Source organism: Cervus elaphus, chromosome 1 (genome assembly GCF_910594005.1).
Source record: "Cervus elaphus chromosome 1, mCerEla1.1, whole genome shotgun sequence".
Taxonomy (NCBI): domain Eukaryota; kingdom Metazoa; phylum Chordata; class Mammalia; order Artiodactyla; family Cervidae; genus Cervus; species Cervus elaphus.
The window spans coordinates 65,552,671-65,580,524 of record NC_057815.1 but is presented as its reverse complement, the minus strand read 5'-3'; the positions used below and the strand labels follow the sequence as shown (position 1 = coordinate 65,580,524).

General features: G+C 48.9%; 3 protein-coding genes across 13 annotated transcripts; 2 read left to right on the top strand and 1 right to left on the bottom strand.

The window, feature by feature from the left end:
• The first annotated feature begins 11,954 nt into the window (after nucleotides 1-11,954).
• ANAPC15 (anaphase promoting complex subunit 15) lies at nucleotides 11,955-15,153 on the top strand. 10 transcript variants are annotated; one of them, XM_043906235.1, is made up of 5 exons: nucleotides 11,955-12,097; nucleotides 13,530-13,654; nucleotides 14,163-14,222; nucleotides 14,532-14,669; nucleotides 14,809-15,153. In XM_043906235.1, the coding sequence occupies exons 2-5, from the start codon at nucleotides 13,535-13,537 to the stop codon at nucleotides 14,866-14,868; spliced, it is 378 nt and encodes a 125-aa protein (XP_043762170.1). In that variant the 5' UTR covers nucleotides 11,955-12,097; nucleotides 13,530-13,534; the 3' UTR covers nucleotides 14,869-15,153. The 10 variants fall into 10 exon arrangements, with proteins under 10 accessions (XP_043762170.1, XP_043762179.1, XP_043762255.1 ...); XM_043906244.1 differs by having other exon boundaries at nucleotides 11,961-12,097; nucleotides 14,821-15,153; XM_043906320.1 differs by having other exon boundaries at nucleotides 11,969-12,097; nucleotides 13,525-13,654; nucleotides 14,821-15,153.
• Nucleotides 15,154-15,286: 133 nt separating this feature from the next.
• Nucleotides 15,287-20,507, bottom strand: TOMT (transmembrane O-methyltransferase). Of its 2 annotated transcripts, XM_043906138.1 has the most exons (5): nucleotides 20,071-20,507; nucleotides 19,273-19,492; nucleotides 17,912-18,186; nucleotides 16,626-16,822; nucleotides 15,287-16,145 (listed from the first exon to the last, which is right to left on the bottom strand). In XM_043906138.1, exons 3-5 carry the CDS (start codon nucleotides 18,168-18,170, stop codon nucleotides 15,825-15,827), a joined length of 777 nt encoding a protein of 258 aa, XP_043762073.1. In that variant the 5' UTR covers nucleotides 18,171-18,186; nucleotides 19,273-19,492; nucleotides 20,071-20,507; the 3' UTR covers nucleotides 15,287-15,824. The 2 variants fall into 2 exon arrangements, with proteins under 2 accessions (XP_043762073.1, XP_043762067.1); XM_043906132.1 differs by having other exon boundaries at nucleotides 19,273-20,507.
• Nucleotides 20,508-20,559: 52 nt separating this feature from the next.
• LAMTOR1 (late endosomal/lysosomal adaptor, MAPK and MTOR activator 1) lies at nucleotides 20,560-27,509 on the top strand. Its single transcript, XM_043906335.1, has 5 exons — nucleotides 20,560-20,751; nucleotides 25,625-25,770; nucleotides 26,021-26,098; nucleotides 26,447-26,573; nucleotides 26,879-27,509. The coding sequence occupies exons 1-5, from the start codon at nucleotides 20,710-20,712 to the stop codon at nucleotides 26,969-26,971; spliced, it is 486 nt and encodes a 161-aa protein (XP_043762270.1). The 5' UTR covers nucleotides 20,560-20,709; the 3' UTR covers nucleotides 26,972-27,509.
• The last annotated feature ends 345 nt before the right edge of the window (nucleotides 27,510-27,854 follow it).

Here is a 27,854-nt window from a genome sequence, read left to right as displayed (position 1 = left end):
GGGGACGACAGAGGATGAAATGGCTGGATGGCATCACTGACTCGATGGACATGATTTTGAGTAAACTCCAGGGGTTTGTGATGGACAGGGAGGCCTGGCGTGCTGCGATTCATGGGGTCGCAAAGAGTTGGACATGACTGAGCGATTGAACTGAACTGAACAGCCTGTCAATAAGCAATGTTATGGCTGGACTGGCCTTTAAGTTTCTTAGTATGATTGGAAGACATCCTGCAGCAATAATCATCAGGAAACTGAAAAAATAAAGATTTGTTCACCTGACCCGGAAATTACACAATGTACCTGGGGCCATATAGCCAGGTTGTGGGCAGGAATTTAAAGTGTAGGAAGAGAAACAAAAAGTGTCCCAAATAGTTATTGAGATAAACCAATACTTCCAAAACAAAGGAGCCCCAGTTCCAGGAGATGGCCTGGTTATTTACCTAGCAATTTGTTTATTCAAGATATCCTTTGATGTGGCTGCCTCAGTAACCAAAACTTAAGTCAGACACTTTCATTATGAAAAAGAAAAGAAGGTAACAGCCAGCAAATATACAATGGGGAAGTTTTCCACGCAGAGGAACCAGTGAATTCAAAGTCCCTGAGGCAGGAGTATACTCAATGTATTCCAGGAACAAATAGCAAGGAGGCCAGCGGGACTGGTGAGCAGGGAACAGGGCTCACGGCTGGAGTGTATGATCCAAACCAGAACCAAGAAGGCCCCACTAGTCAGACTGGGTAAGGATTTGGAATTTTACTCTGAATGCAATGGAAACTTTTTTAAAAATTCAGCATCTGATCTAGGGACAAGGGAAAGCAAGCAAAGGACGTGAAGGTTAATTTTGAACAGCACAAGCTCAAGGTAATCATGACTTCAAGCAGGGATGAGTGGTGGGGAGAGGGCGATGAAAGGGTAGGAATCTGTTAATGAGATTTGCTGATGGATTAGATATTGAGTGTGGGAGAAACTGGAGGAATTAGGATAATTCCAAGGACTTTTGGGCTGAGCCATTGGAAGAGTATGTGGCCGTTTGCTGAGGTGAGGAAGGCTGTGAATAGAATTGGGCTGGAGGATATGGAATTGAGGGAAGTAGTGAATATGAGATACTTAGTGAATAAAATCCCTAGGGCTGGGACTTCCTTGGTGGCCCAGTGGCTAAGACTCCACACTCCCAAAGCAGGGGGCCCAGGTTCAACCCCCAGTCAGGGAACTAGATCCTACATGATGCAACTTAAGAGTTCAAATGCTGCAACTAAAGATCCTACTGCAACAAAGATCAAAGATCTCAAAGATCCTGTGAGCTGCAACTCGGTGAAGCCAAATAAATAAATGTTTTTAAAAATCTGTAGGGTCTGGGGGCTTTTGGGTCATGGTGAGAGAGGGAGAGATCAGGAACAAAAATGACTGTCAGGTTTCTGGCTTATGGACTGAGGAGATGTTGGTGTCATTTTCTGAGACTGAGAACCTGAGAAGATGGGGAAGGTGCTGACTGGTACTGCAATAGGAAATCTGGATAGCAGCTGCTGGCAGTGATGCTGATTCCAGCCTGGAATATCCCCCCACTTCCAGCTTGCTTGCTCCCTCCTCTCTTTGGGAATCTATTTAAATGTCTGCATCCTCACTCCTGTGTATTCCATGGCTTTCCCTGGCTGTATTCTTTTTTTTTTTTTTTTTACCACATATATCACCATCTGATATTACTGCTTATTTATGTGATGGTCTCCCACCACTACAAAATGAATCTTATGAGAGCAAGGAATTGTGTCCATTTTGTTCCCAACTTAGAACAGTACCAGGTGTCCAGTCAGCACTCTAGAAATCTGGGAAGTCTGAATGAATGAATGAATGGTGAATGCCCAAGAGGGACTGTGATGGGTCCCTCTGATTTTGGCTTGAGACTGTCCTCAGTTTGGACTCAGTGATTCTTGATTGAACTGTCCTGGCTCTGGAGGCTGAGAGCAGAGGACACAGTGGCCGAGGAAAGCAGGGAGCTGGAGTGAGGAGGAACAAGTGGAGCCTCAGTTTTGTACGTGATCTGTGTGCTCAGTCGCTCAGTTGTGTCCGACTCTTTGTGACCCCATGGGCTGTAGCCCACCAGGCTCCTCTGTCCATGGGGATTCTCCAGGCAAGAATACTGGAGTGGGTAGCCATACCCTTCTCCAGGGGAATCTTCTCAACCCAGGGATCGAAACTGTGTCTCCTGCATCTCCTGCATTGGCCGGTGGATTCTCTACCACTGTGCTGCCTGGTAAGCCCAGAGCCTCCATTTCCCCATCCGTAAAACACAGAGAAATGTAAAATGAAATATGAATTCCCTAAGGGGCTGTGTGTGAGGATTGGATGTGGGAGAAATCCGTGGATCAAGTTTCCTGAAGTGCAGGGTAGGGGATGCAGGTAAGGATAATGTGAGACAGTAAATGTTTGCCATTTAGTAATAAAAGGTGTTCTTGTGTGGGTTCTCACTGGGGTGGGAGGAGGCTGGCCTGCTTGGGAAGGTCCAAGAAATGGAAGGAAAGGGCAGAACACAGCTTTGGGAACAGTTGGGTCCTGGGGCTGTAACTACCTGTGATAAGATTGGGGCGATTTGTGAGCTGGAGGGGTCAGGCAGTCAGGAATTCAGTCCCTGGTCTCTATCCAACATTTCTGGCTCCATGAGCGCACTCCTCTGGGAGAGATTGCCAGAGGCAGGGAGGGGGTCAGAGCAGGACTGAGGTTATTATTTTCCAGAAAAAGAGACTGAGGCCCAAGTGGGAGAAGGATGGTACTAATGCCCATGTCCTAAACCCCAGAGCCTGGAAATGTTACTTTGTATGGCAAAAGAGACTTTGCAGATGTGATTAAGGGACAACTCTTGAGGTAGATTATCCTGAATTATCTGGGTGGGCTGATATCATCACAAGAATCCTTATAAGAGGAAGGCAGGAGGTCAGAGAGTGCTGTAGAAAATATAAAGATGGAAATAAGAGGTTGGAGTGACATGAAGAAAGGGCCACCAGCACAGCCTTGCATGTGGTCTCTGGAGGCTGGAAAAGGCAAGGAAATGGAAGCTTTTTTCTAAAGCTTCCAGAAGGAATGCAGTCCTGTTAAAACCTTGCTTTTAGACTTCTGACCTCCAGAACTGTAAGAGAATAAATCCATGTTTTGTTGTTGCTGTTGTTAACCCTTGGGACTTCCCTAATGGTCCAGTGGTTAAGAATCCACCTTGCAACGCAGCAGACCCTCGTCGTGCTTCCCAGGTGGCGCTAGTGGTAAAGGACCTGCCTGCCAATGCAGGTGATATAAGAGACGTGAGTTCAATCCCTAGGTTGGGAAGAATACTTGGAGAAGGGCACGGCAATACACTCCAGTATTCTTGCCTGGAGAATCCCAGGGACAGAGGAGCCTGGCAGGCTACAGTCCATGGGGTTACACAGAGTCGGACACAACCGAAGCAACTTAGCATGCACGGGGAACTAAGATCCCACATGCCTCGGGGCAACTAAGCCTGCACACCACAACTACTGAGCGCACGCTCTCTGGAGCCCGTGTGCCACAGTGCCACAGCTAGAGAGTCTGTGTGCTGTGATGAAACATCCCTCAGGACGCAAAGAAGGTCCCATGTGGTGCAACTAAGATCTAGTGCAGCCAAATAGATAAATAAATATTTTATTTAAAAAATCTATAAAAAAGTTCACCCTTTAAAACATATTTACTTTTATAGCATGTTTCTTTTATTTCCTTATCTATTTGGCTACATTGGGTCTTAATTGCAGCACATGGGCTCTTTAGTTTCAGCCTGTGAATACTTAGTTGTGGCATATAGGATCTAGTTCCCAGACCAAGGATCAAACCCAGGTCCCCTGGATTGGGGCATGGATTTTTAGGCACTGAACCACCAGAGAAGTCCCAATCCATGTTGTTTCAAGCCACAAAGTTTTTGGTAATTTGTTATAGCAGCCATAAGAAATGAATACAGACCCAAGGTCACCTGGGGATTGATGGTGGACTTGGAACAGAATTAGAACACTGTTAGTCCAACTCTCTCAGTTTAAGCCTCCTTGCTCCCTCCATGCTTCAGCTGAGGTTTCTAGGTCACGTGCAGCTCCTGTGGGCAATGACTGGACCCTCATCATATGTATTTCACTTGACCTTGACAAGAGCCCTGTGGGGCAGACAGTGCCCCTACTTTACACATAGAAAAACTGAGGTTCAGAGGTGAAGTGTCTTGGTCAAGGTCAGAGCACACAATGAGGAATCAATGGACTAGATCCCAAACCCAAGTACTCTGCCTTTCCCTGAACAGTACAGATACTGCATGTGTCCAGTATATATATTTTGGTTTCTCATTCATTCATTCAACAAATACTGGACATCAGCTGATTGCTGGTCACTGTGCTCAGTGCTGCGGATCCACTAGTAAACAACCATGACATTCAAGGAGTAGGAATCCTTTGTTCTCGCAGTGTCCACATAGGTCAAGTCACCATGTTCCTGTAAACCTCCAACAACACAAATATTATTCTCTGTTCTGCAACGTTTTATCTCTACATGAAGGGGAAAGTGTTATATCAATACTTTTAAAGGTAGGATGGAGCCTTGAGAATGGGCTGTTATGTATATTTCAGACTCTAGGCAACATTCCTTTTTAAATTAATTTTTATTGGCTTATAGTTGATTTACAATGTTGTGCTAGTTTCTGCTGTACAGCAAAGTGAATCCATTATACATATAACATATATCCATTCTTTTTTGGATTCTTTTCCCATATAGGTCATTACAAAATGTTGAGTCACTTCCCTGTGCTCTACAGTGGGTTCTTATTAGTTACCTATATATATATATATATATATATATATATATATATATATATATAGTAGTGTGTATGGGGCTTTCCAGGGGGCACTAGTGGTAAAGAACCCACCTGCCAATGCAGGAAACATGAGACGCGTTTTTGATCCCTGGGTCAGGAAGATCCCCTGGGGTAGGTCATGACAGTCCACTCCAGTATTCTTGCCTAGAGAATTCCCATGGATAGAGAAGCCTGGCAGGCTATGGTTCATAGGGTCGCAGAGTTGGACACAACTGAAGCGACTTCACCCACACACACACATACAGCGTGTATATATCAATCCCAATCTCCCAATTTATAAGCATAGACAGCATTCTTAACTCGAAGCAAAAACGGTAGAATACAAAAGTTACAGTAAATGAAACAGATCTAATGTGGAGTCAGATTTGTTCTCTGTTATGCCTGCAACCACTATTCCCCTTTCTGTCTCTATGAGTTTGACTTCTAGGGACCTCATATGAGTGGAACCATACAGCTTTTGTCCTTTAGTGACCGACTTATTTCACTTGGCATAATGTCTGCAGGGTTCATTCACGCTCTGTTCTTATCAGTGTTTAAGGTAAAAGCTGGTGTAGAGGTTGTTAAAACTAGGATGTAAGGACTGAGGGAGCAGAGTGAAGGTGAGAATTTGCCCAGCAGGTGAGGCTCTGCTCTGTGCTTCCTTACAACAAACAAGAAGCAGCCCTAAGACTGCACCGTACCCCACAGAGCACCCCTGAAGGTTCACTGCTCCCCAGCCTCCACTGAAAGCCTGCTCACGTCTCTGGGTCTCTCTGCCCGGGTCTGTTCAAGTGTGTATGACAGTGTGATTCAGTGTCTATCTAGGCGTGAGGACATAGGCATTGCCTGTGTCTTTTATGTTGGTGCTGTAACAAATTATCACACATTTTGTGGCTTAAAACAGCACATGTGTATTATTTTACAGTTCTGTAACTTAAAGTCCAACTTGGGTCTTGCTGAGCTACCACAAGGTGTCAGCAGGGCTATATTCCTGTTACCAAGTCTGAGCTTATATTGCTCCCTGCACAACAGGCCAATAAATGGAGAGACGAGTTGTTGAGGCAAGGAATAGCAACTTTATTTGGAAAGCCAGCAGATTGAGAAGATGGTGGACTCATTTCCCAAAGAACCACCTTACCTGAATTAGAATTCAGGCTTCTTTTATACTCAAAGGGGAGGGGATATGGCTGTTGCTGAAAACTTCTTGATTCAGGAATCCTTTGTTCTTATAGTTGTCTAACACCTGGTCACAATTCTCCTTTAGGTCTCCAGCAAGACAATTGTTATTTTCTGTTTTGCACATTTTTATCTCTAAAAGTGTTGTACCTTTAGAGGCCAGAGTCTTGAGAATGGGCTATCGTGTATATTTCAGGCTGTAGGCAATATTCTTCTAGTGATTAACTCACAGCAAAAGCAATAGAATACAAAGGTTAAAGTAAAAGAAACAGATCCAATATGGAGTCAAATTTGTTCTTCCCTAGTACATTCCTTTCTGGAGGCTCTAGACTGAGAATTAGTTCCCTTGCCTTCTCCAGATGCTAGAGGCTGCCTGCACTCCTTGGCTTGTGGTCCCTTTTTCCATCTTCAATGTCAGCAGTGTAGCATCTCCCTGTTTCTTTTTCCTTTCTCATATTGTTTTGTTTTCTGACCAAACCTCTTGGGAAAGATTCTTCAATTTTAAGGACTTGTGTAAATAGACTGGGCCCACCTGGGTGATCTGGGCTATCCTCCCCATTTTAAGGTCTTTAAACTTAATCACATCTGCAAAGTCCCTTTTGCCCTGTAAGACATGTTCACAGGTTCTGGGACTAGCATGTGAACATCTTTGGGGAGCCTTTATTCTGCCTAGCACCCTTGGGTGTGCTGGGAGTGTGCACTGGTGACTGCATGTGCATGTTTGTATCCCCTCAGCCTTGCCATCTCATACAGAGGGCCTCTCTTCCTACTTTTTGTTTTTGCTTTGATCAGAGTGAGGAAGCCTTAGCTATAGTAAGCAAATATGCGCAAATCCTCCAAGCAAGTAGGGGCCTAGCTGGAGCACTATTACTGAGCAAGTTCCTGTGTGCTTATCAGAGAAAGTGCCTCCAAGATCCCTGGAGGGAAATGAGATCTAGCAGCTGCTGGGGATTCAGGCAAGGGGCTGTTTGCCCGGGGTAGGCCTGCCACAGGTGTAGACTCCTAGGCTGACTTCTCGCCAGAATTGCTGCTGAATGCAAGTTCCTGTGCCCAATACACAGTGAGGCCAAACAGCCCTGAAATGTTGGAGTTTGGAGCAAAGAAAGGTTTAGTTCAGGGCCATGCAAGCAGAGTAGTTCAGTGGGTGGCTCACGCCCGCAAAAGCCCTGAACTCCCTGAAGGTTTTCAGCAAGGCATTTTTAAAAGCAATGTGAGGCAGAGGCATGGTGGGTTGCTGCCAACTACTTGGTGTAGGAATGGTGTTTGCTTGCAGCTGGCCCTGTTTAAGTCAGGTCACCATGTTTCTGTAAACCTCCAACAAGACAAATGTTATTCTCTGTTCTGCAACTTTTTATCTCCATGTGAAGGGAAAAGTATTATATATACTCTTAAAGGTCAGAGCCTTGAGATTGGGCTATTCTGTAGACTTCATGCTGTAGACAACATTCTTTGCTTTTTTCTTTAATTGAGATATAATTGACATATAACATATTCATACAAGATTGCAACATAATGATGCAATGTTTGTATGTACTGCAAAATGATCACCACAATAAATTCAGTCAACCTTTGTCACCAAACAAAGCATTTTTTTCTTATGATGAGAACATTTAAGATCTACTTTTTTAGCAACTTTCAAATATACAATAGAGTATTGTTAACTACAGTAACTATGTAATGCTGTAATGTTTGTAAAATATAGCCCTCAAGGGCCTAATGATATGCCTCCAAATTAGACGGGGGACTTCCAGGGGATGAGGACTCAGATATGACTCCTCCGTGAGTCCTCATCACTAAGCACAGACTGGCTAATAAGAAAGCTTTGTAGAGCGAATGCAAGATTGACCTTCTTGATTTGTAACTTAAGTTTGGAAAACTCACTTCACTTTTCAGAACCTCATATTCCTCGTATGCTAGCTAACCGGGAGCAGGATTTCCAGGACTGGGGTGAGAATAAGAGGAAATGACAAGTGTAAAAGCACTTTAGAAACCAACTATCCCTTGGAATACCTAAAAGATGGTAATTGTGATATTTTCCTCTGTCCTCTACTAGGGCCAGCCATACTCCTCAAAGACCATGGAAGTAGCTCTCACTAGCATTGAATTCACATCATTCAGCTATAAATCATCCTGGATCCTGGAGAATTCTCTGCATAGAGTCATGGACTTATCACTTCAGCCTGCAGGCTTTGGATTTATTTCTGGCTGCTGTGAAATACCTATCCCCATCCTGCCTTCTGCTTTCAGCCCAGGCCCTGGTTTGTGTAAAACCCAACGAAGGAGCAGGTAACATCTCAGGACAGAAAGGGCCAGGTTGGGGGCTTTCCTGAAAATCCAGTGGTTAAGAATCCACCTTTCAATGCAGGGGACGCGGGTATGATCACTGATATGGGAACTAAGATCTCACAAGCCCTGCAACACAGACAAAAAAAAAGAAGAGAGAGAGAGAAAGTGTCTGCTCAGGGAAGTGCCTTCCAGGGACTCACACCAGAGCTGGAGACATGGTTTGGATATTATGCTAGAGAAAATGAAAGCGGGGGGATGGGGAAGGACATGCCTGGGGTCTCCAGAAGTCAGTCATAGAGCCAAGATAAATCCCAGGATGCCCGACTCTCATCCCATCCACTTTAGCTTATGGCCACCAAAGCCCTAAACCATCAGAGTCCCCCTAACATTCTTTCTCATCTCTCTCTATCCCCTAGACACCTAGTTCAGTGTAAAAATTTTCTCATTATTCTCCAAATACATCATGTGACTTTAACTCCATGCATTTGAATGTAATATGCCGTTTTGTGCATCCCTTCCTCACACTTGTCTAGCAAGTAAACTCCTATTCATTCCTCAAGGCCCATTCAAATATTTCCTTCCCTCAAACAAAATCTAAACTCATTTTATCCAGAACCCATTCATCTCTCCTTCCTCTGTGCTCTTATAACACTTTCCTTATACACTAATTTTGACTACTGTCTCCTATAATTGTCTATAACTATCTTAGTTTTCACTAGACTGTATTTTTCTCTAGAGCATGGATTATTTCTACTTCATCTCTTTGTCCTCAGGATCTATCAAGGTGTCTAGAACTCAGTTGGCACTCAAACAACATAGATCAAACAGTGGAACAAGTGAAGGACTATGAGGCAAATTTTTAACCTTTCAGAGTCTCTATTTATTTGTCTGTACCTTGAGGTTTGCAGGATCCTGCAGTTCCCCAACCAGCGATTGAGCCCTTGGCAGTTAAAACATGGAGTTCTAAGCACTGGACCATCAGGAAATTCCCTTAGAGTCTTAGTTTATCATCCTTGACATGAAATGAAAAAAAGTCAAACACTTGGCAAGGATAAACAGTGGATAATGAATGTAAAGCAAATGGCACCATCATTGACTCAGTTTCCTGAGCCAAAAATAGGGTATCACATCAAATTTCCACTTCTCCTCCTTTCCCCTCCCCCTAGCCACCATGGCTTGTTGAACCTGGCTGAGGATCTAGGTAAGAAACTGTTAGTGGGGAATTTCCATCAGACCAGAGCCATCAGGAAGGATGGAGGTAACGAGTGCCAGGCATAGGGACCTTGTAACTAAATTAAGAAGCAGAAGGAGCAACTGATGGGAACAGTGAAGGAGAGATAAGGGATCGAAGACAGGAGAGGTCAGACTGGGTTCTGAGGATTTAGAAACCACTCAGTGTCTGCCCTCAAGGAGCTCATGGTCTGCTGAGGAAACAGAAATAATTTAATACAGAACCCCAGTACAGTGCAGCACTACCTCCTTCCTGATACCCTTTTCTTTATTTGGCTTCCAGGACACCACCCAGCTTACCTGGGTTTCTGCTTATCTTTTTGGCCCTTCTCAGTCCAGTTTTCTGCTTTTCCTAGTTTCCTCAAAATTCTGAATTTGAAAAAAAAAAAAAAAATTCTGAATTTGAAGGAAATGTTCTTTCATCTACACTCACTCCTTTGGTGGGCTCATCCACTCTCATGGCTTTAAACACCAATCATGTGCTGATGAATCTTAAACTGCTATTTCCAGTCTTGATCTCTTCCTCCACCTTCAGAACTATTTCCCCTCCCACTCCCTCAACATTCCTAAAGGACATCTCAAACTCAAAATTGACTCCAGGTGTTTTCCCCCCAAACCAGCACCTCTCATGTCTTTTCCTGCTTCTGCCACTATCCCCAACTGAATTTCTCTTTATAAAATTGGCAGAGTAACTCGGTTCAAATGTAAATCAGATTGTGCGGATCCTCTGCTCATAACCCTTCAAGGGATCCTGAACATGGGGTAAAAGCCAAAGTGCCATTGTGATCTGTGAAGCTGTCCTCTCTGGCTCATATCTCTATCCTCATCTTCTCCCCTTCACGCCATAAAACACTACGCTCCAGCCATCGGAGGCTCTTTGCACTTGCTCTTGCCTTGGTGCTCTTCCTTAAATATCAGAATAGTGCCCGTCTTCTTTTTTTCTTACGAACTTTTACTCAAAAGTCACCTTCCCAGTAAGGTTTTCCTTGGCCCTCTAAGTTAAAACATCTCCGCTACCAACATTTTATTCCCACTTCTCTATTTTTTCTCCTTAGTATTTACTGCAATCTTAAAACTATATATTTTATTTAGCTATCTTTTTATCTCTCATTAAAATGGAAGCAGCATGAGTCTCTTCATGATTTTGTTATTGTTGTTGTTCTGTTTTGTTCACTATTGTACATTCTTTACTTAGAATAGCGACAGGCATATAATAAGGTACTCAGTAGATACTGGTTGAATGAAAAAAAAAAAAAAGGTGGACATTTTCAAGGGGCAAATTTTACTCTTTAATGAAAAACTTTATAACAACCAAAACTGCTTGGAAACAATGTGAGTCCATATGCACAGTACACTAACTCTTAAATATGTTATCTCATCAAACTCTCACATCAGTCCAAGGTAGCAAGAAGCCTGGGCAGAAGAGGAAACTGAGTCCAGACATGCAAAAGGGATTTGTTAAAAGGCACACATTTGGTCAAGGCAGTAGTGAAACGATGGATGATTGCTGGCCTTGAAATGGGCTGGGGGGTGATGGAGTTTAATGGGCACTGGGTTTGAAGGACTTCCGTTGCCAGAAGGTATTATGATCTCTGAAGGGGAAGCTGAGTCAGACAGAGGTTAGTAGAATGAAGGCATCAGCAAAGGAGTGGGAGAGATGTGACAAGGCTGACCCCTAAGCGGATTTAGCCCAGACCTGGAGAGGGCAGCTCAATTCCCCGGTAGCAGAATGCTGCGCCTGAGACTGAGTAAACACTCAAGCCCTTACAAAATCTGGAATGCAGACCTGGAAAGGCAATCTTGAGACCAATGAAAGGACTTCCCTGACGGTCAGCGCTTCCAACGCAGAGAGCGCTGGTTGGATCCCTGGCCGGGGAACAAGATCCCACATTCCCTGGGGCTGCCCGTCCGCCCCGCCCCCCCCCCCCGCCCCCAAAATACCAGGGAGCCCACTGCAGGTCTGCAGAGTCTGGCTTCCCTACTTGACTCTGAGGTCTTTGAGGGCAGAGACCATGTTCCTAGATTTAGCCCCCACTTCTAGCAGGGCCTGGAATATAGAATATAATAGGGACTCAAATATTTCCGTTGAAGGCATACATAAATGAATGTATGCACCCAAACGGGAAACTGAAGGAGAGAAAGGACAGACGGGAACGGCGAGGGGTAAAATCACCCAGCGATTCTGAGGTAGAAGTAGACTAATTTTCCTGGCACGCAGCACAACAAACAGTCCTAGTCCTAACACTGGTCACCGCCAGCTATTTTTCAGCAGGGATTGGCCAGCAAGTACTGCCTGGGGAGAGAGAGAGGCGGGGCTGCACGGGGCCGTTGGGGCGGGACCAGGCTAGAGAGACCGATTGGCTGACACTCAAGGCTGGGCCGACAGAGCTGGGCGCCAAATTTCCATCCAGCACGTGACCAACGTATGGAACGTCACTTCCACTCTGGCGGGGCGGGAGCGGGAAACAAAAGAAGAGCAAACACGCATGCGTTTGGTGTGTCCCTGATTCTGGTGGGCTCTTCCGGTCAGGCAGAAAGAAGTGCTTCCGGGTCGCCGCCGGCTGCCGCCTCCCGGCGCGGTAAGTACAGAAGCTAGGCTGCGGCTCCTGTCTCCTCGTCCCTCCTTCCTTCCCTACCCCCAGAGAAACCCCATTCTCCTGATCCGCCTCCTCAGGAGCTGCCTGTTCACACTCCCCTTAACATCAAAGCGCTCCAACTCATTGGCCGCTTCCTCAAGAGTAAGCCCTACCCCGTCACACAAGACCCGTCACTCATTGGTACCACTTCCAGTCACTCAGCATTTCTTCCAGTTAATTGGCCTTACCCAGGCCCCGCTCCTTTCGCGATTAGCGACCCTATAAGGACAAATGCCTGCTGGAATCCCGCCCCTGCCTTCTTGTTGGTCAATTCCACGATTATTATAATAAGCAGAGAATGGGTGGAGGCTTTACGGCGATGGGTTGGTCTTTCGGAGTCGGGCTCTATGGCTCTTCAGTACTTCCTTGGTTGTGGGGTGGGTGTTATTGATCCTGTTAAATGCGCCGGGAAGCTGCGCTACACGGAAGGGCAGCAGCTAGCCCTGGATTGGTCAAATAAATTAGGGCAAGAACAGAATTAGACATAGATTCTTTTCTCCTCATCTCTTGTGCCTGGCCTGGATCTATTCCCCGCAAGCGTTCTGTGCCCAGCTTACCGTGTGACCCAGAGCCAGTCGTTGCCTTTGCTGGGCCTCAGTTTTCCTGTGAGCTGAAAAGGTTTTTTTTTTCTTTTTTTTTTTTGAAAAGTTTTAATTCAGATTCTCTGGGACCTTCCTTTTCAGCTCCTTCAGCCGCTTAAGCCGAGCTGAGTTTATGTATTCTCTCACATGTTAGTTCATCTATTCAGTCTTTTCATCTACTTATTTACTCATGCCTTTAGAATGTCTTACTGAGCCTTGCTTGCACGTGGTAACACCTCCCTTCCTTGCCCCCCAGTTTAGCTGTGGTTCATTATAGAGGTGTTCCTGTCCTAAATTTCTGACACTGGGTAGGTATGGGTTGGGGAAGCATGGAGGAGCAGAAAGTAGGTCTGGTGTTTGGAGGGGGTAAAGGTAGTTTCAGTAGAGTCCTGCATCTTTAATTTTGTTGAATTTTGTATTGCCAGTCTGCATTCTGGTTTCCTCTCTCTACATTTGGCTTCCATTCTCTTCCTTCCTTGAAAAGCTTACAAACAGCTTACCATGAAGTAAATTACTAATTGTTAGAATTACGGTGAGGGTGGTATAATTGTTATTGTCCCATTTTACAGACAAGGAAACTGAGGCTCAGAGGTTAAGTGACTTGGCCAAGGTCAAACAGCTAGTAAGTGGTGGAGCCAGGACTCAAACCCAGGTCTTGTCTGATTCCCACAGGGAAAGGGTGTGTCTCTGCTACTGTACACTCCACCCAATCCCCAAGTCAAAATGTAAGCAAATAAAAAAAACCACACACATCTGAGAGAGCTGGATTCACCTGACCCTTTCCCTCAGTCTAGGAGCCATGTCCACCTTGTTCCCCTCACTCTTCCCCCGTGTGACTGAGACACTGTGGTTTAATCTGGATCGACCCTGTGTGGAGGAGACAGAGCTGCAGCAGCAAGAACAGCAGCATCAGGCGTGGGTGAGTGAGAACCGAGCACAGCAGTGGAGCTTCAGTCAGGCTCCCTATCCTTCACTGGCCTTAACCTGGCCCTACTCTGCAGGTCTGCCCTGGGGGAGGTTTTTGTCCTGAGCTGGGGGCCTAGGTTCTCACCTTTGTGTTACCCTAATTTGCTGAGGACTGTGGGACCTCTAGGCCAGATCAGAGCCCAGGCTCTTTTCCCTACAACACACAAAGTATTTTTTGACTGTTTATTGAGGACCTTGCCGATGTCATGTTCTAGGCTGGTAGTGTCACTTCATTCTCACCATAATCTTATAAGGAAACCAAAGACCAGAGAGTTTACATAGCTAGATCAAATTCATAAGTAAGTGGCAGATGACAGGAAAGAGACTGAATCTTCCTGAGAGTTGGAAGGAAGCTTCTCCTCCACACTTGGGGGTCTTCTTGGGGGCAGGGCAGGTGAGTGCCATGCCTTTGACTTCCCTGCTTGGGCCCCAGCCTTGCTCTCCTCCCTGTTTGGCCACAGCTCCAGAGCATTGCAGAGAAAGACAACAACCTGGTACCTATTGGCAAGCCGGCCTCAGAGGTGAGTGGCTATAGCAGGTGGGGCCTATGTGGGGCTCAGGTGGACTGAAGCTCTGCTCTAATTCTGAAGGTCTGACCTCTGACTCCAGAGTAGGTGTGGTCCTCAACTGGTGGAGGCCAGAAAGAGGTGAGAGAGAGGGTGGGTAGTGGGCTCAGCACTAAGGTCGTGCACCAACCAGCTAGACTCGAGTGGGACAGGATCAGGAGTGGAGCTCATTCATTGGCCCCAGAGAGAAGCTCCAAGTGGGCCAGTCCTTGAAGTGGCCCAGGCAGACCTACAGAACCTCCGGGCTCTTCCCTGCCTCACCAGCACTATGACGACGAGGAAGAGGAAGATGAAGATGACGACGAGGATAGTGAAGAGGACTCAGAGGATGACGAGGACATGCAGGACATGGATGAGATGAATGACTACAATGAGTCACCTGATGATGGAGAGGTCAATGAGGTAGGCAGGGGTGTGCGGGAGGGCCCCTGTCCCTGACCTCACTGGCAGCCAAGGGTACGGAAACCCTGGATGCCGCCAGGGGCAGGATCTGGGACTGGGGCTGGCTGGGTGGCTGAGGCCCCTCCCCACCCACACCCAGCCTCCTCTTCAGGTGGACATGGAAGGCAACGAACAGGATCAGGACCAGTGGATGATCTAGGTAGACAAGAAAGGGGGTCCAAGGATGGCCCTGGACCTCCTGCAGAACCAGCTGATCACCCACCCCCATGCCCCACCCCAGTGCCTGAATGCTCATCCTCGGGCACTTCCTCAGCTGCTGCCAGGACCTGATCTTCTTGGTCCCTCCGAGGCCATCAGTATGCCCTTGAATCCCCAGGGCCCGAGCCCAGCCCCCTCCCTCCTAGCCAGCACCTCACCCCTTGTTTGTCAGATCTAGTCTCTTTCTAACTTTAATAAAGACACAGGACTGATTTTTTTTCCCCCATGTCTATTCCCTCTTTCTTGTTGGAACCTAGAGGAGTCCAGTGTCTTCTCTTGAGCTTTGGGGAAAGGGTATTCAAGGGACTTCAGGCGGATCTACCTGGCTGTGTGGTCTGGGGCTAGGGAAGGCCAGAGTAGCCCTGGCTGTGAGCTGAGGCTTCACTGCCATTTCCTCTGGCCCAGATTGCACCCAGCCATTCCTGCCAGCCCTCTAACTCAGTGTTTACTGCTTCCTTTGATTCCACCCGAAATGGCATGGGGTTGGGGAGGCTGGGGGGCAGGTTCTCTGAGGCCCAGAACTGAGAGGCCCCTGAACTCTCCTAGTCAACTTCTCTGGTATTAGAACAGATTAAATCTCAGAACAGGGCAGAGACTCCCATGGAGTAACCCAGCAAATCAGTGACAGGGCTGGGTTGGGAGCTCAAGCTTCTTGCCTGTCAGTCCATGACTCTGGACTACAAGGAGAGGAACCAATGGAATCAAACAGCCTGACAGAACTTGAGGCCTCAGGTTAGCATGGAGCCAGAGGGGGACAGAGGTGGGAGGAGAGCCCCTCTAGCCCTGAGCCCAGCATGTGTCAGTCCACAAGCAGGGAAGGGAGGGGAGGGGATATTCTGAGGTCTGTGCTTGGGGAGGGGTGGGGGGAGGCAGCCGTAAGTACCCCTGCGCCTGGACTCAGCCAGGCCCTGCATAGGTGAGCTGGGCTATGCCATCCTTGATGGCAGGGAAGTCAGGGAGGCCAGTGTGGTGGAGGCGGCAATGGTAGCGGCCACAACTCTTGGCATACTGCAGGAAGCGGGGTGCACCAGGGAAGAGCACACGGTCCGCTAACACAGTGGCACCAGCTGGCAGCAGGGCATGGCCTTCCAGCAGCTGCAGGTCCCGCAGGTAACATCGGGGCCGGTGCGCCAGGAGCACCAGGTCAGCCCGCCTCAGCTGGTACTGGGTTCTTAGACGTGGGATCACCTCCTCTGATCTCCCCACGATGAGCTCCACCTGCAGGGGGAGGCACTGGAGGTGAGGTTGGGAGGGATGACTGCTCTCCCACACCAGACCCCACTGGCATTTGGCTTATTTTGTGCCAGGCCCTGGCCAAGGTCCCCATGTATGTTCTCATACTTCCTCTGGCTTCAGAACAAGAAATCAGAATCAGAATTGTGATTTCCATTTTACGACTGAAGAAGCTGAGGTTCAGAGGACAAGTGCTTTGCCCAGGATCACATAACTAACAAGAGGCAGACTAAGGTTTGGACCCAGATGGGTTCCAGAGACTTTCCTCTTAACTGCTGCTTTGTCATCCAGCAGCAAATATGTGCCAGTGACTTGGAAGAGGAAGATAAGAACTCAAACACTCTCCAAGGTCATAGTTCCTAAGAAGAACTGTTTCTTTCTCCTAGGTGGGAGACAGGGGAGGCTGACTAGTGTAAGGCCTAGGGTGGTAGGAAAGAGATCAGGGTTGGGGAGGTGGGGCCTGACCATGTGCTCGTCAAAGCCAGCCAGGCGGATGAGTTTTTCAGCCACTGCTGCCGTGCGTGGATCCCGCTCCACGGTGAGAAGGCGACCCCCAGGGGGCAAAGCACGGGCAATAAGCAGTGTGGAGTACCCGCAGTAGGTGCCCAGCTCCAGTGCACAGGCAGGAGCCTTCTCCTCCACCAGCCGCATCAGGATCTGACCTATGGGAGGAAGTGGCTATTGTAGCAGACATGGGAGATGATGCAGGGGGCCTCATAGAAAGGGGTCTCAAATGCCCACTTGCCTCACTGCAGCCCCCAACTGGCTAAAATCTCATTTATTTTTTGGTTTATAGTCCTAGTAGCCCCATTGGTCTCCCTGCCCCTCCAAGCTTGCCTTCTTCACACCAGCCACTAGGAATCTTTCTAACAAATCTGACCCTATTGCTCCCTGTTTCCTATGATCCTAAAGGCCTTTGGGATTGAACATGGGATCCTCAGCCTGACATTCAGAACTTTCTTAGACCTGATCCTGTCCTTCCTTTCTGGTTTCAGCTCTCAATTCTTCCCACCACAACCATCCTGAACAACTGTGCCTAGAGTCAACCATGCTGGCTCATTCCTTCATGCCACATTCAGATACACGGCTGGCTTTGTCCTTCTCCACCTCACCTCTATCCTCAACTACCTGGCCAGCTCGAAAGCAGAGTCATTCTAGGCTCAGTTCAAATGTTGCTTTCTCCGGGAGGGCCCAGATGGAAAGCACCACCAAAATCCTAAAAGATCTTTGTTAGACCTTCCAGTTTCATTCTCCCTTGTTTTGTTCATTGAAATATCTTTCTAACCATTGAATTGGATGAATCTCTTAAATAAGACTCCAAAACACATGTGCTGGGAGGTGAGATTCAGACAAATCCAAGCAGACAGCTACCCTGAATGGGATGGGGGAGCCTCCATGGTGGGGGAGAATTACAGACCCATAATTACAAGGTTATGGGTTATGTGCTGAGATAGTTATTCCCTTGTATTATGCCCACTTTGAGGCCAGCCTTTGTGGCTGATTCATCCCTGTGGCTTCTACCTCTTTCTTCCCCAGCACTTAGCACATGTCTGATACAAAACAGGTAGTGATAAATTTTACTGGATGAATGAGTAATTTTACCCAGCTCCCTCCTTTCCAGAGGAGAAAAAAAGAGACCCATTGAAGATCAAGAATCTGCTCAAGTCACCCAGTAAGACAGTGGCAGATCGCAGATCTTCCTTCACCATTTTGGAGGTGCTTCCTGGAGCAGAAGGCTAGGAAACACTGACCTTTGGCAGGCCCCATGTGGCTCAGGTACTCGCAATGGCTGCTCCAGTGGTCCAGGGTGGTGAGGATGTGACCAGGGTCTCCAGGCAGGGCGTGGGTGAGCACATAGCTGAAGGCCCGCTCCTCCATCCGCAGCCCTGACAGGCAATCTCGGAGGCTCCGGAGCAAGACTGTGCGAACCAGCAGTCGGAAGTAATGCCGGTACCTCACCAACAATGTCACCAGCAGGGGCAGGAAGGCCAGCGCGATGGCAGGGGACATGGTCCCTACCTGGGCCCCGAGGTGGAGGAAGGGAGGGAAACACACATGTCACTTGCCTGTCATTTGTGCAGCCCGTACCAGTGGCAATTATCCCTGTATTTTACACACCATGGCTCAGAAAGGCTAAGTTCGTGTCCAGAGTCATACAGAAGAACTAGGATTTGAATCCAAGCTGGTCTGATTCCAGGCTCATACATTTTCAAGGACTCCATGCCACTTAAGTTCAGCACCTAATCCCAAACCATCTCTTCCCACTTCTGGACCCTGGCTCATCTTCACCTTGCTCCCTTCATCAGTTTTGCATCATCTCTGTAAGTCTCCCTTTTCAGGACCCCTTTTACCAGTTCTGCCTGAGTTCTTCTCCCACCTTACCCAGTGCCTGCTTGGTCTCTGACCCATTACTGTGTAACAAAATAGCACAACTACAAAGTCAGGAACTCCTTCACTGTCACTACTCTGTGTCAGTAAAAGGCCATCAAAATACTCCATAGTGTGTTAGGATGAGATATCCTTACCACCACAGAACTCTCCCTCTGTCAGCATTTCCCTGGAAGGTGAGAATGGTCCTTGATTGGCGTATTTATTCTCCAGTTCTGTCTCCCCTCTCCTGCACTCCCCTCCTCTGTCCTCTCTCAGAATTCCCTTCACAGTCACATAGAGACACAGCACACACTTTCCCCTAACTCAGCCTCTTCTCTCCCTCATCCCAAGACACCCACCTCCCATCCCCATGAACTCTGTCTTCTCCTGTGCCCTGGACCATCTTACCCTTTTGAGGCCACTGGTGGTAGTTAAGGGGGGGTGCTACTAAAAAGCATATATGAATGGGGTTAATAGATAGGTGAAGTGAAAGTCGCTCAGTCGTGTCTGACTCTGCAACCCCATGGACCATACAGTCCATGGAATTCTCCAGGCCAGAATACTGGAGTGGGTGGCCTTTCCCTTCTCCAGGTTGTCTTCCCAACCCAGGGATCAAACCCAGGTCTCCTGCATTGCAGGCAGATTCTTTACCAGCTGAGCCACAAGGGAAGCCTATAGGTAGGTGGTGATGGTGAATCTGAACTGGTGTGCTTGAGAACCCACATTCCAGGGCCCTGCTTACCTGGGCTGGACGCTCCTGCTTGGGAAGATCAGCGCATAGGACAGGAGGGGGAGTCCTTGGGGTGAAGAAGAACCCTAGGCAGGCTGGACTTGCTTTCAATTATTGATGCTGAGGCTGCTGTTGTTACCTGAGACCTGCCGTTCAAGTTACCAGCCCCAGGACGTGCTGGAACTGCCTCCTACCCTTCAGGATCCCTCAAAGAACTTCGAAATTCCAGGACCTTGATTTGAGGAATAACAGAACTACTTGGTTTGGTGACATTTTCTCCAATCCCTGATTCAAGACATAGGTTATGGTGTGAGCCAAGGTGATGGGGGGGGGGGGGGGGGGGGGGGTGGGCTGTAATTTATTAATTCCAAATTCTAAGCCAGTGCTAAGGATTGAGTCACAGAGAAGAGTCAGATCCTGTCCCTGTCCCCAGGAACTCCACCTTTGATAGAAGAGATTGATACAGGGACAGAGAATAAAATATAACAGTGATCACTAGAATGCATGCTCCATGAACACGTGGACTGTTGGCAAGCAGACCAGGTGGGAGAGACAGTGTGTCAGCCCATGGGTACAAAAACCAGAAAGTCAATCAGGAAACTTCCTAAGTATTTTTCCCTGTGGTTGGAAAGGCAGGAACTGCAAGATCTTTCACGACAGTCTTGGACTTGTGTTCAGAGTCCAAGGGAAGATGTGTGATGGTTCTAAGAGCACTGACTATGAGCTCTGTGTGTTAGATTACTCTGCTGTAAAAAGGCAGGATTGAAAAGAAATGCCTCAGGCCAAAGAAATCAGTGAGGTGGCCTCTACCTCCGCCATCAGGATTGAGCTCCTCTCTGCTTCAGTTTGTCAAAATATAAAGACCCTTCTTCCAGTAAGTCTCAGAGCCCTAGTCCAGGTTGGGTGCCACACCCGCTGTGTGAGCCCGGGCCTGGCGCCAGCCAACTAGGCCTATGGGTGTGTACCCACACCGTGCGCTCTTTGAGCGCAGGGCCTGGATTCCATTCGCCCTTCTAATGTCATTCAGGAGAGTATTTCATGACTGCAACTGGTATAAATTCATTCACTAGCCCACAGATATAGCCTGGTGGCCTCGGGAACTCATACACTTCACACGGGGACCTTCACATCCCCGCAGTGGACTTCTCCAGCTGAGACCGGGAAAAGCTGAAGTCATGTGATCTACCCCTCCCTTTCCTTGCATCACGTGTCTCACGGCCTGTCACGCAGGGTGTGCCCTCCCATTGGTTGGCTATGATCACGTGGTAGGGGCGGGGCCGGAAGCTTGGGTTCCGGCGGCAGCCGCGGCGGCGAAGCCGCTCCGGGAAGGGGTAGGCACGGGGGCGGTGGTTACTTGCTGGATGCTGGCGCCGGTCATGTGACCGGAAGGGCTCGTGACGGACGCCGTCCCTCCTCTGCGCGGCCTGAGCGCCCGGCCCGACCCCCGCCATGGGGTGCTGCTACAGCAGCGAGAACGAGGACTCGGACCAGGTGCGGCCGCCGCGGGCGGGGCGCGGGAATGAGGGCTGAGATTCTGGGGCATGGGGCCCAGAGAAAAGCCTGCAGAAACGGGTCACCTGGACTGCAGGGCTTACTGAGTACGGAGGCCCGGAGGGGACAGATTACAGAGGAGACGCCGGGCCGGGCTCCTATTCCTTTTAAAGCCCCAGTTCTTTCTGCACACCCCCCACGTTAAGATGTGCAGGCAGCCGCCTGTCCCGCTCGCTCCCGCCCCCTTCCCCTACTTTCAGACGTTTACAACTTAAAGGGTCCTCAGCCTCGGTCTTTGGGAAGCACTCCCTTCCCAGCTGCTGTGCCTTCTCTTTGCTTGTATTAGTGGGCTTTGTGAGTCCATTGTAGAGGTGGGTAAGCTGAGGCTCTTGAGTTAGATTGTCCCGATATGAATCAGGAATCTGTGTATACTCTGAATCCTTGGGGTTGAAGAAGGAAGGTAACTGCTGGTTTGGAGTCAGGGAAGGCCTCTGGAAGTTGGTGTCATTTAAGCTGATCAGTGAAGGATTTAATAGACACAGTGAGGGCATTGAGACGGTGGGAATTTGGAAGGCAACAAAATGCGTTTAGCTTTGGCTAGATTGCGGGCAAAGAGAAGTGGGATGGGAGCTCACTTTGGCCTGCCTCAGTGCAGTCCCTGCCTGGGGCCTGAGGGCTCCTGTAACTAGAGGGGTGTTCTGGGTGTTCGGCTGTAGATCTGATTCCTTGGCAGAAAGGGTTAGGCTGGGGCGGCCTGTACAGTTTTAAATTCTGCCTCTTCCCCTTGGTGTATTCTCACTTCTTGCTACACTTTAATCCCTGCCCTGCCTGCCTGACCTTTTTTGAGGACGGCGAGACCTTTTCAAGATGAAGTCCCAAGTCTCACTTGCCGTCTTGGTTGCCACTGAGCCTGGATTTTACTTTTCAAAACATATTGACAGGAAAACTGTAGAAAGATTTCAACAAGTAGTTCACAGTCTAGAGAAGTAGATGGTCACAGAAATGGATTATGTCACTGGTATAGGGGAAGTAGGTCTTCCCCAGTGACTCACATGAATCTATTTTGGGTCAAAGACTTAAGCTTGGGGAAAAGTCATTTATATGGGAGGCACGGGTGGCCCCTGGATCTCACTAAGTCTCCAAACACCTAGTGAACATATGTTCGTATTTCTATGCCTTATGTTAGGCATGCCATCCAGGCAGTACTTCACACTTCACCTCCTCCGGCTAGAAATCGGAGACAATACCCGTGCCTACTGGGAAAGCTATGGCCTAATGGGAAATTGTCCCATAAAGCATAATAGTGGATTCTTGCACAGAAGGAGTCAAGGGTTAACTTTTTGTGAGAAAGGATACCAGCTTCTTTTTTTTTTTTATTAGTTGGAGGCTAATTACTTCACAACATTTCAGTGGGTTTTGTCATACATTGATATGAATCAGCCATAGATTTACACGTATTCCCCATCCCAATCCCCCCTCCCACCTCCCTGTCCACCCGATTCCTCTGGGTCTTCCCAGTGCACCAGGCCTGAGTACTTGTCTCATGCATCCCACCTGGGCTGGTGATCTGTTTCACCATAGATAGTATACATGCTGTTCTTTTGAAATATCCCACCCTCACATTCTCCCACAGAGTTCAAAAGTCTGTTCTGTACTTCTGTGTCTCTTTTTCTGTTTTGCATATAGGGTTATCGTTACCATCTTTCTAAATTCCATATATATGTGTTAGTATGCTGTAATGTTCTTTATCTTTCTGGCTTACTTCACTCTGTATAAGGGGCTCCAGTTTCATCCATCTCATTAGGACTGGTTCAAATGAATGGATACCAGCTTCTAATTGGAATTTCTACTGTCCTGAACCTCCCACCTTCCCCTTGATGGGCTTTCACTTCTGGTCCTAGTGCCCAGAGATGGTGTTTGATCAGTCCTGGGTGATGTTTTTTAAAGTCTTTTTTTTTTTTTTTTAACTGTGGACCATTTAAAAATTCTTTATTGAACTTGTTACTGTATTGCTTCTGTTTTATGTTTTGGATTTTTGGCCAAAAGGCATGTGAGATTTTAGCTCCCTGACCAGGGATTGAACCTCCTCCCCCTGGAAGGCAAAGTCTTAACACTGGACTGCCAGGAAAATCCCTGTCCTGGGTGATTTGAGACCTCAGGTGGAGAAGGTCTGCTTACCTAGTCTATAAGCCATAACCATTCACTGTCCACTCTCTTAGGTCTTGGGCAGGCCTCTCTCCCATTCTCATATTGAACTCTTTGTTATAATAATAAAAAGAAATGTACATTATGTTACAGTTTTCAGAGATCTTTTACAGTTACTTTTGCTTGATTCTTGTCCAACGTCTGTCATATAGGTTTTAGTTATATCTGTTTAAAGGTGAAGAAAAAGTTCAGAGAGGCTAAGTGATTTAGCCAAGCTTATAAAACAGAGGGCTTCCCAGATGGCACAGTGGTAAAGAATCCAGCTGCCATTGCAGGAGATGAGAGAAATGCAGGTTCAATCCCTGGGTGGGGAAGATCCCCTGGAGTAGGAAATGGCAACGCACTCCAGTATTCTTGCCTGGAAAATTCCATGGACAGAGGAGCCTGGTGGGCTACAGTCCATGGGGTCTCAAGAGTTGAACACGACTGAACAATTGAGCAGACACACACATGCACACACAAAACTCAGAAGTGCTACAAGCAAGGTGTTTTGATGCCAAGGAACGTCTTTATCCACTGGGCTAAGTAGTGTCTTCTAGCTGTGCCCACAGACCAGGTGGCTAGTCATAGGCAGACTACATACATGTCTGTGAAGAGAAGATGGTGAAACACTACTCCCAGGTTGACGTTGACTTGAGGACAAATATTGGTGTGAAAAACCCTCCCCCATGTTCCATTCACCCTTTTGGGGGTGGGGGCAATGTTGTCTACTCTAATGGTGGTAGCATGGCCTCTTCCATGAGTTTAGGTCTCAGGAAAACAATCTTGTTCTTTTTCTTTTCTTTGGCTGTGTTGGGTCTTCACTGCTGTGAGGGCTTTTCTCTAGTTGTGGCGAGCAGCACCTAAGTTGCAGTGTGTGGACTTCTCATTGTGGTGGCTTCTCGTTGGAGAGCACTGGCCCTAGGGCATGCCAGCTTCAGTAGTTACAGCACTCGGGCTCAGTAGTTGCACAGAGCCCTCCTGGGCTCTAGAGCACCAGGCTCAGTAGTTGTGACGCACAGGCTTAATTCTCTGTGGCAAGTGGGATCGTCCCATATCAGGAATCGAACCTGTCTCTCTTGAATTGACAGGTGGATTCTTTACCACTGAAACCCAAAATAGCCTTGTTCTTGAAGAACCCTGGATAGGGGAGAAGTGGCCTTGTCCTGCAGGAGCATCTGTCTGAAGTGGGGCTGGGGAAAAGATGGACATATAGAAAGCAACTCAGGCTTTATTATGGAGCCAACTTTCCTTAGAGATAGTTTAATCTTTGGCACAGATTTTGTCTTTCAAGTTCTTTAATACTTAGCCTGCATTTTAGGTGGGTCAGGGGGTGTCTAAAGGATTTGGGAGCTGGATGAGCCAGGAGCCTAGAGCTTCTGTCTCACGCTGTTGGGAACTAAGGACATGGGCAGCCTAGGCTTGAGAAAGAAGAGTAATGTCAAAGGACTGACCTTGCCTAGGGTGGGGCAGGAGGAAGTGTGCTCTGTAAGGAGAGTTGACGAGCTGTTGGCAGGGGAACTGGGAGCCTGCAAGTGTGAAAGATTGTAATAGGAACTAAGATGGGCCTGGAATGGAGCACTAAGGAGTCTGGTGGTCTGGCACTGAAGGCTGGTGAGTCAGCTTTAGTCAGGATGGCCCCTTGTCCCTGGCATCGTCCTGGGTGCCCTTGTTCTTTATACTTTGGATACCCAGCATGATGGCTTATCCATTTTGCAGCTCACACAAAGCCAGCAGGGATTTACAGCTGATGGGCTCAAGGCAGGGTTGTATTCAAAAAGATCACAGTAGATTAGATCAAGGGACTAAAACAAGATGAGGAGAAATAATATGTAGCATTATATAGGACCAGGGAGACTTGGTTTGGTCTCAGGTCAGTTCAGGGGTTGTGGTAATTGGCATGGGCCAGCAGAAACAGGACTCTGACACTAAGGAAGGCCCATTCACAGAGCTGTGGGGGCTTGGTGAGGGAGGGAGCAGCTCCGTGTTCAAGTAAAGGTACACTGGGAGCACTGAGTTAGGTCCTGGGAATCCCACGCAAAGGGGAAAGGAGAGCGAACTCCTGAGAGTAGAAGGGCCCTGCCCTCAAGAAGGAACCGTTGGATGGTGGGACTAGAGCCTGCAGCTGAGACTCCTGAGGTAATATGAGGAATGGCCATTGAGAGGTTGGGCCTGCTTTCCCTTGGGGCCCAAGGCCTTGTCTGGCCCCACAGGGCCTCCATCGTGGGAGCAGACAGTCTGACCAGGGAGGATCTGGTCTGGGGGATCAGGTGGGCCATACTCGGGCTCCTGACTTGTATCAGTGTCCCCTCTAGACTCCACTGTTTGGTATTTTCCACCTTCTCTGGCTTCCAGCCTCCAATATACTTTCTCTACCAGGTGCTGGACTGTTTCCTGAAGCTGCAAGGCTGTGACTAAATACCTGCTTTGTGCCTCTGTCCATCTTTTCAGGGCCTCTAGGACTGCTTGGTTCCACTTTAGCTCATCCTAGACCACCACCAGCCTAGCTCCCAAAGGCAAGCAGGATCTCGGTCCTGGAGCGGACACTTCCATACAGTTGGGCACTTGGGATGTTCCTAATAAAATATTTTTGGTGCTTAAAGGTCAGAGCTGGGCTAAGAGGAGAGCCCAATAAGGTGGGTTGGATTAAGGGCCGCGGGGCTGATGTCTCCCCTGTGGTCTCTCCTAGGACCGAGAGGAGCGGAAGCTGCTGCTGGACCCTAGCAGCCCACCCACCAAAGCTCTCAATGGAGCCGAGCCCAACTATCACAGCCTGCCCTCTGCTCGCACCGATGAGCAGGCGCTGCTCTCCTCCATCCTCGCCAAGACAGCCAGGTGGGCATCACAGGACCGGGCCTGGGACAGCCCTCCTCCATGCATGTTAAAGACTGGGATTGGGGGCCAGACCCAGGATGCAGGGGACGGGCCAAGGTCAGTGGGGAGAGGTACTCCTGAACCCAGTCGTGCTCCTGTGGGCAAGCAAGGACACGATTATCAGATCGCCCTGGAGATATCATCTGGCAGGGAGGCTTGCTTGGCCCTCTTGGAAGCACCTTTCACCTCCTCTCTCTCCTTCTCCCCGAAGCAACATCATCGACGTGTCTGCTGCAGACTCCCAGGGCATGGAGCAGCACGAGTACATGGACCGGGCCCGGCAGTACAGGTGAGCTCCTGGCCAGCCTAGAGCCCGTGGGCTGCTTGGGCCCCTCCCTCCTCCTCCCTCTGCTCCAGCTTTGGAGCTCGGGCCCCAGTCCAGGCTCCTGGTTTGGGTGCGGCCCAGGAGGGTGGCCACAAATCACTCGGGTGCTTCAGTCAATGTTCGTGTTGACCCAACTTGCCCTGTGACCTCCAAGGGTGTGGAAAGCAAAGGAGGTGGGCCTGGAGAGGCTTTGCGGTGAGCCAGGGCCCTGTCACCTGCTTCTCTGGTCTGAGGGATGAAGCCTGCCTGGGCGGGTTGGGCCAACTACTGTGGCCTGACTGCCTGTCCCCACCCTGCCCTCCCTTCCGCCAGCACCCGTTTGGCTGTGCTGAGCAGCAGCCTGACCCATTGGAAGAAGCTGCCGCCGCTGCCGTCTCTCACCAGCCAGCCCCACCAAGTGCTGGCCAGCGAGCCTGTCCCCCTCTCCGACTTGCAGCAGGTGAGCCACCCCTTGCCCCACCCTCTCCGCCTCTGAGGGGGTGGAGGAGTAAAGGGAGGGACCCTGGTGGCCTGTGGGCCCAACTGTCTCCCACTTCACTCTTTTTCTCTCCTCCCCATGCCCGCTCTTCAACCTTCGTTCTTTTTCTACCCTTTGTTCTTTGCACCTGTCTTTCCAATCCGTGCCTTTCTTCTTGGCTGCCTCTCCCCCGTCATTCCCTCCTCCCTGACCATCCAGTCCCCCTCTCCCACTCCGGATCTCCCTTCTCACTCCTCTGTTTCTCTCTCCCCGTCCCCCTGTCCCAGGTCTCCAGGATAGCTGCTTATGCCTACAGTGCACTTTCTCAGATCCGTGTGGACGCAAAAGAGGAGCTGGTTGTACAGTTCGGGATCCCGTGAAGAGAGGGGGTCCCTGGACAGCTCTTCTTCTCCTCTCTTCGCTCCGTCTCCACCCTGCCTCCCCTGGCCCCCAGCCACACTGCGGCTTATACAGTATCCTAACCTGCTACTAATCACAGAAGAAAGTGGAGGAGGAGGAGAAGAGTGAGGCGAGAAGCCTGAGCAAGTGAGGATGCAGCAAGGGAGGGTAGAACCATTTGGGACTGGCCTTTGAAGCTCTGGCCAGGGGTGGGGTGGGGGTCACAGGAACAAGGCCCGGTAGCTCTTCCCTGTCACTGGGAAGGTGGAGGTGCCAGTGTGGGGGTGGTCACTAGGGGGCCTGTTAGGGCCCCCTGCCCACCCTTCCTTGGCCTCACTCCTGTCCCCTGTCCTTGACTTGGTGCTCACGTGCACCTCACGAGGGCTTGTGACCAGGGTCTGGATGAGCTTGAGTTTGAATGAATTGAGTTTGTATTTCTAGCACCCTGGGTTTTTACATGTTTGGGGTTTTTTGGTTTTGTTTTGGTTTGTCATCCTCGATAAAGGACGTGTATCCATCTGTGTGTTCGTTCCCGCCCCTCTGTCCTGCCCACCACCCTCCTATTTACTTGTGGCTACTCCAGTCTGTGAGCAGCGTGATGGATGAGGGGGAGGGGGTGTCTTCTAGGGGCACTAAATGGAATCCAGGAGATTCCCAGGTCTTAGCTGAGACTCGACCCATGCTAACCTCAGATTGGATAAGACTGTGCTTGTCCCTTCTCCATCGATGGGAACACTATGAAAGCTGAACAGGCTGGACTCTGAGGCAGCCATCATCCTTGTGGGCATTGCCTCAGGCTCAGTGGAATTCCCAGGAAGCCTGGTGAGGGGGTGGAGGTCTGCAGGCAGACCAAGAGCACCTGAT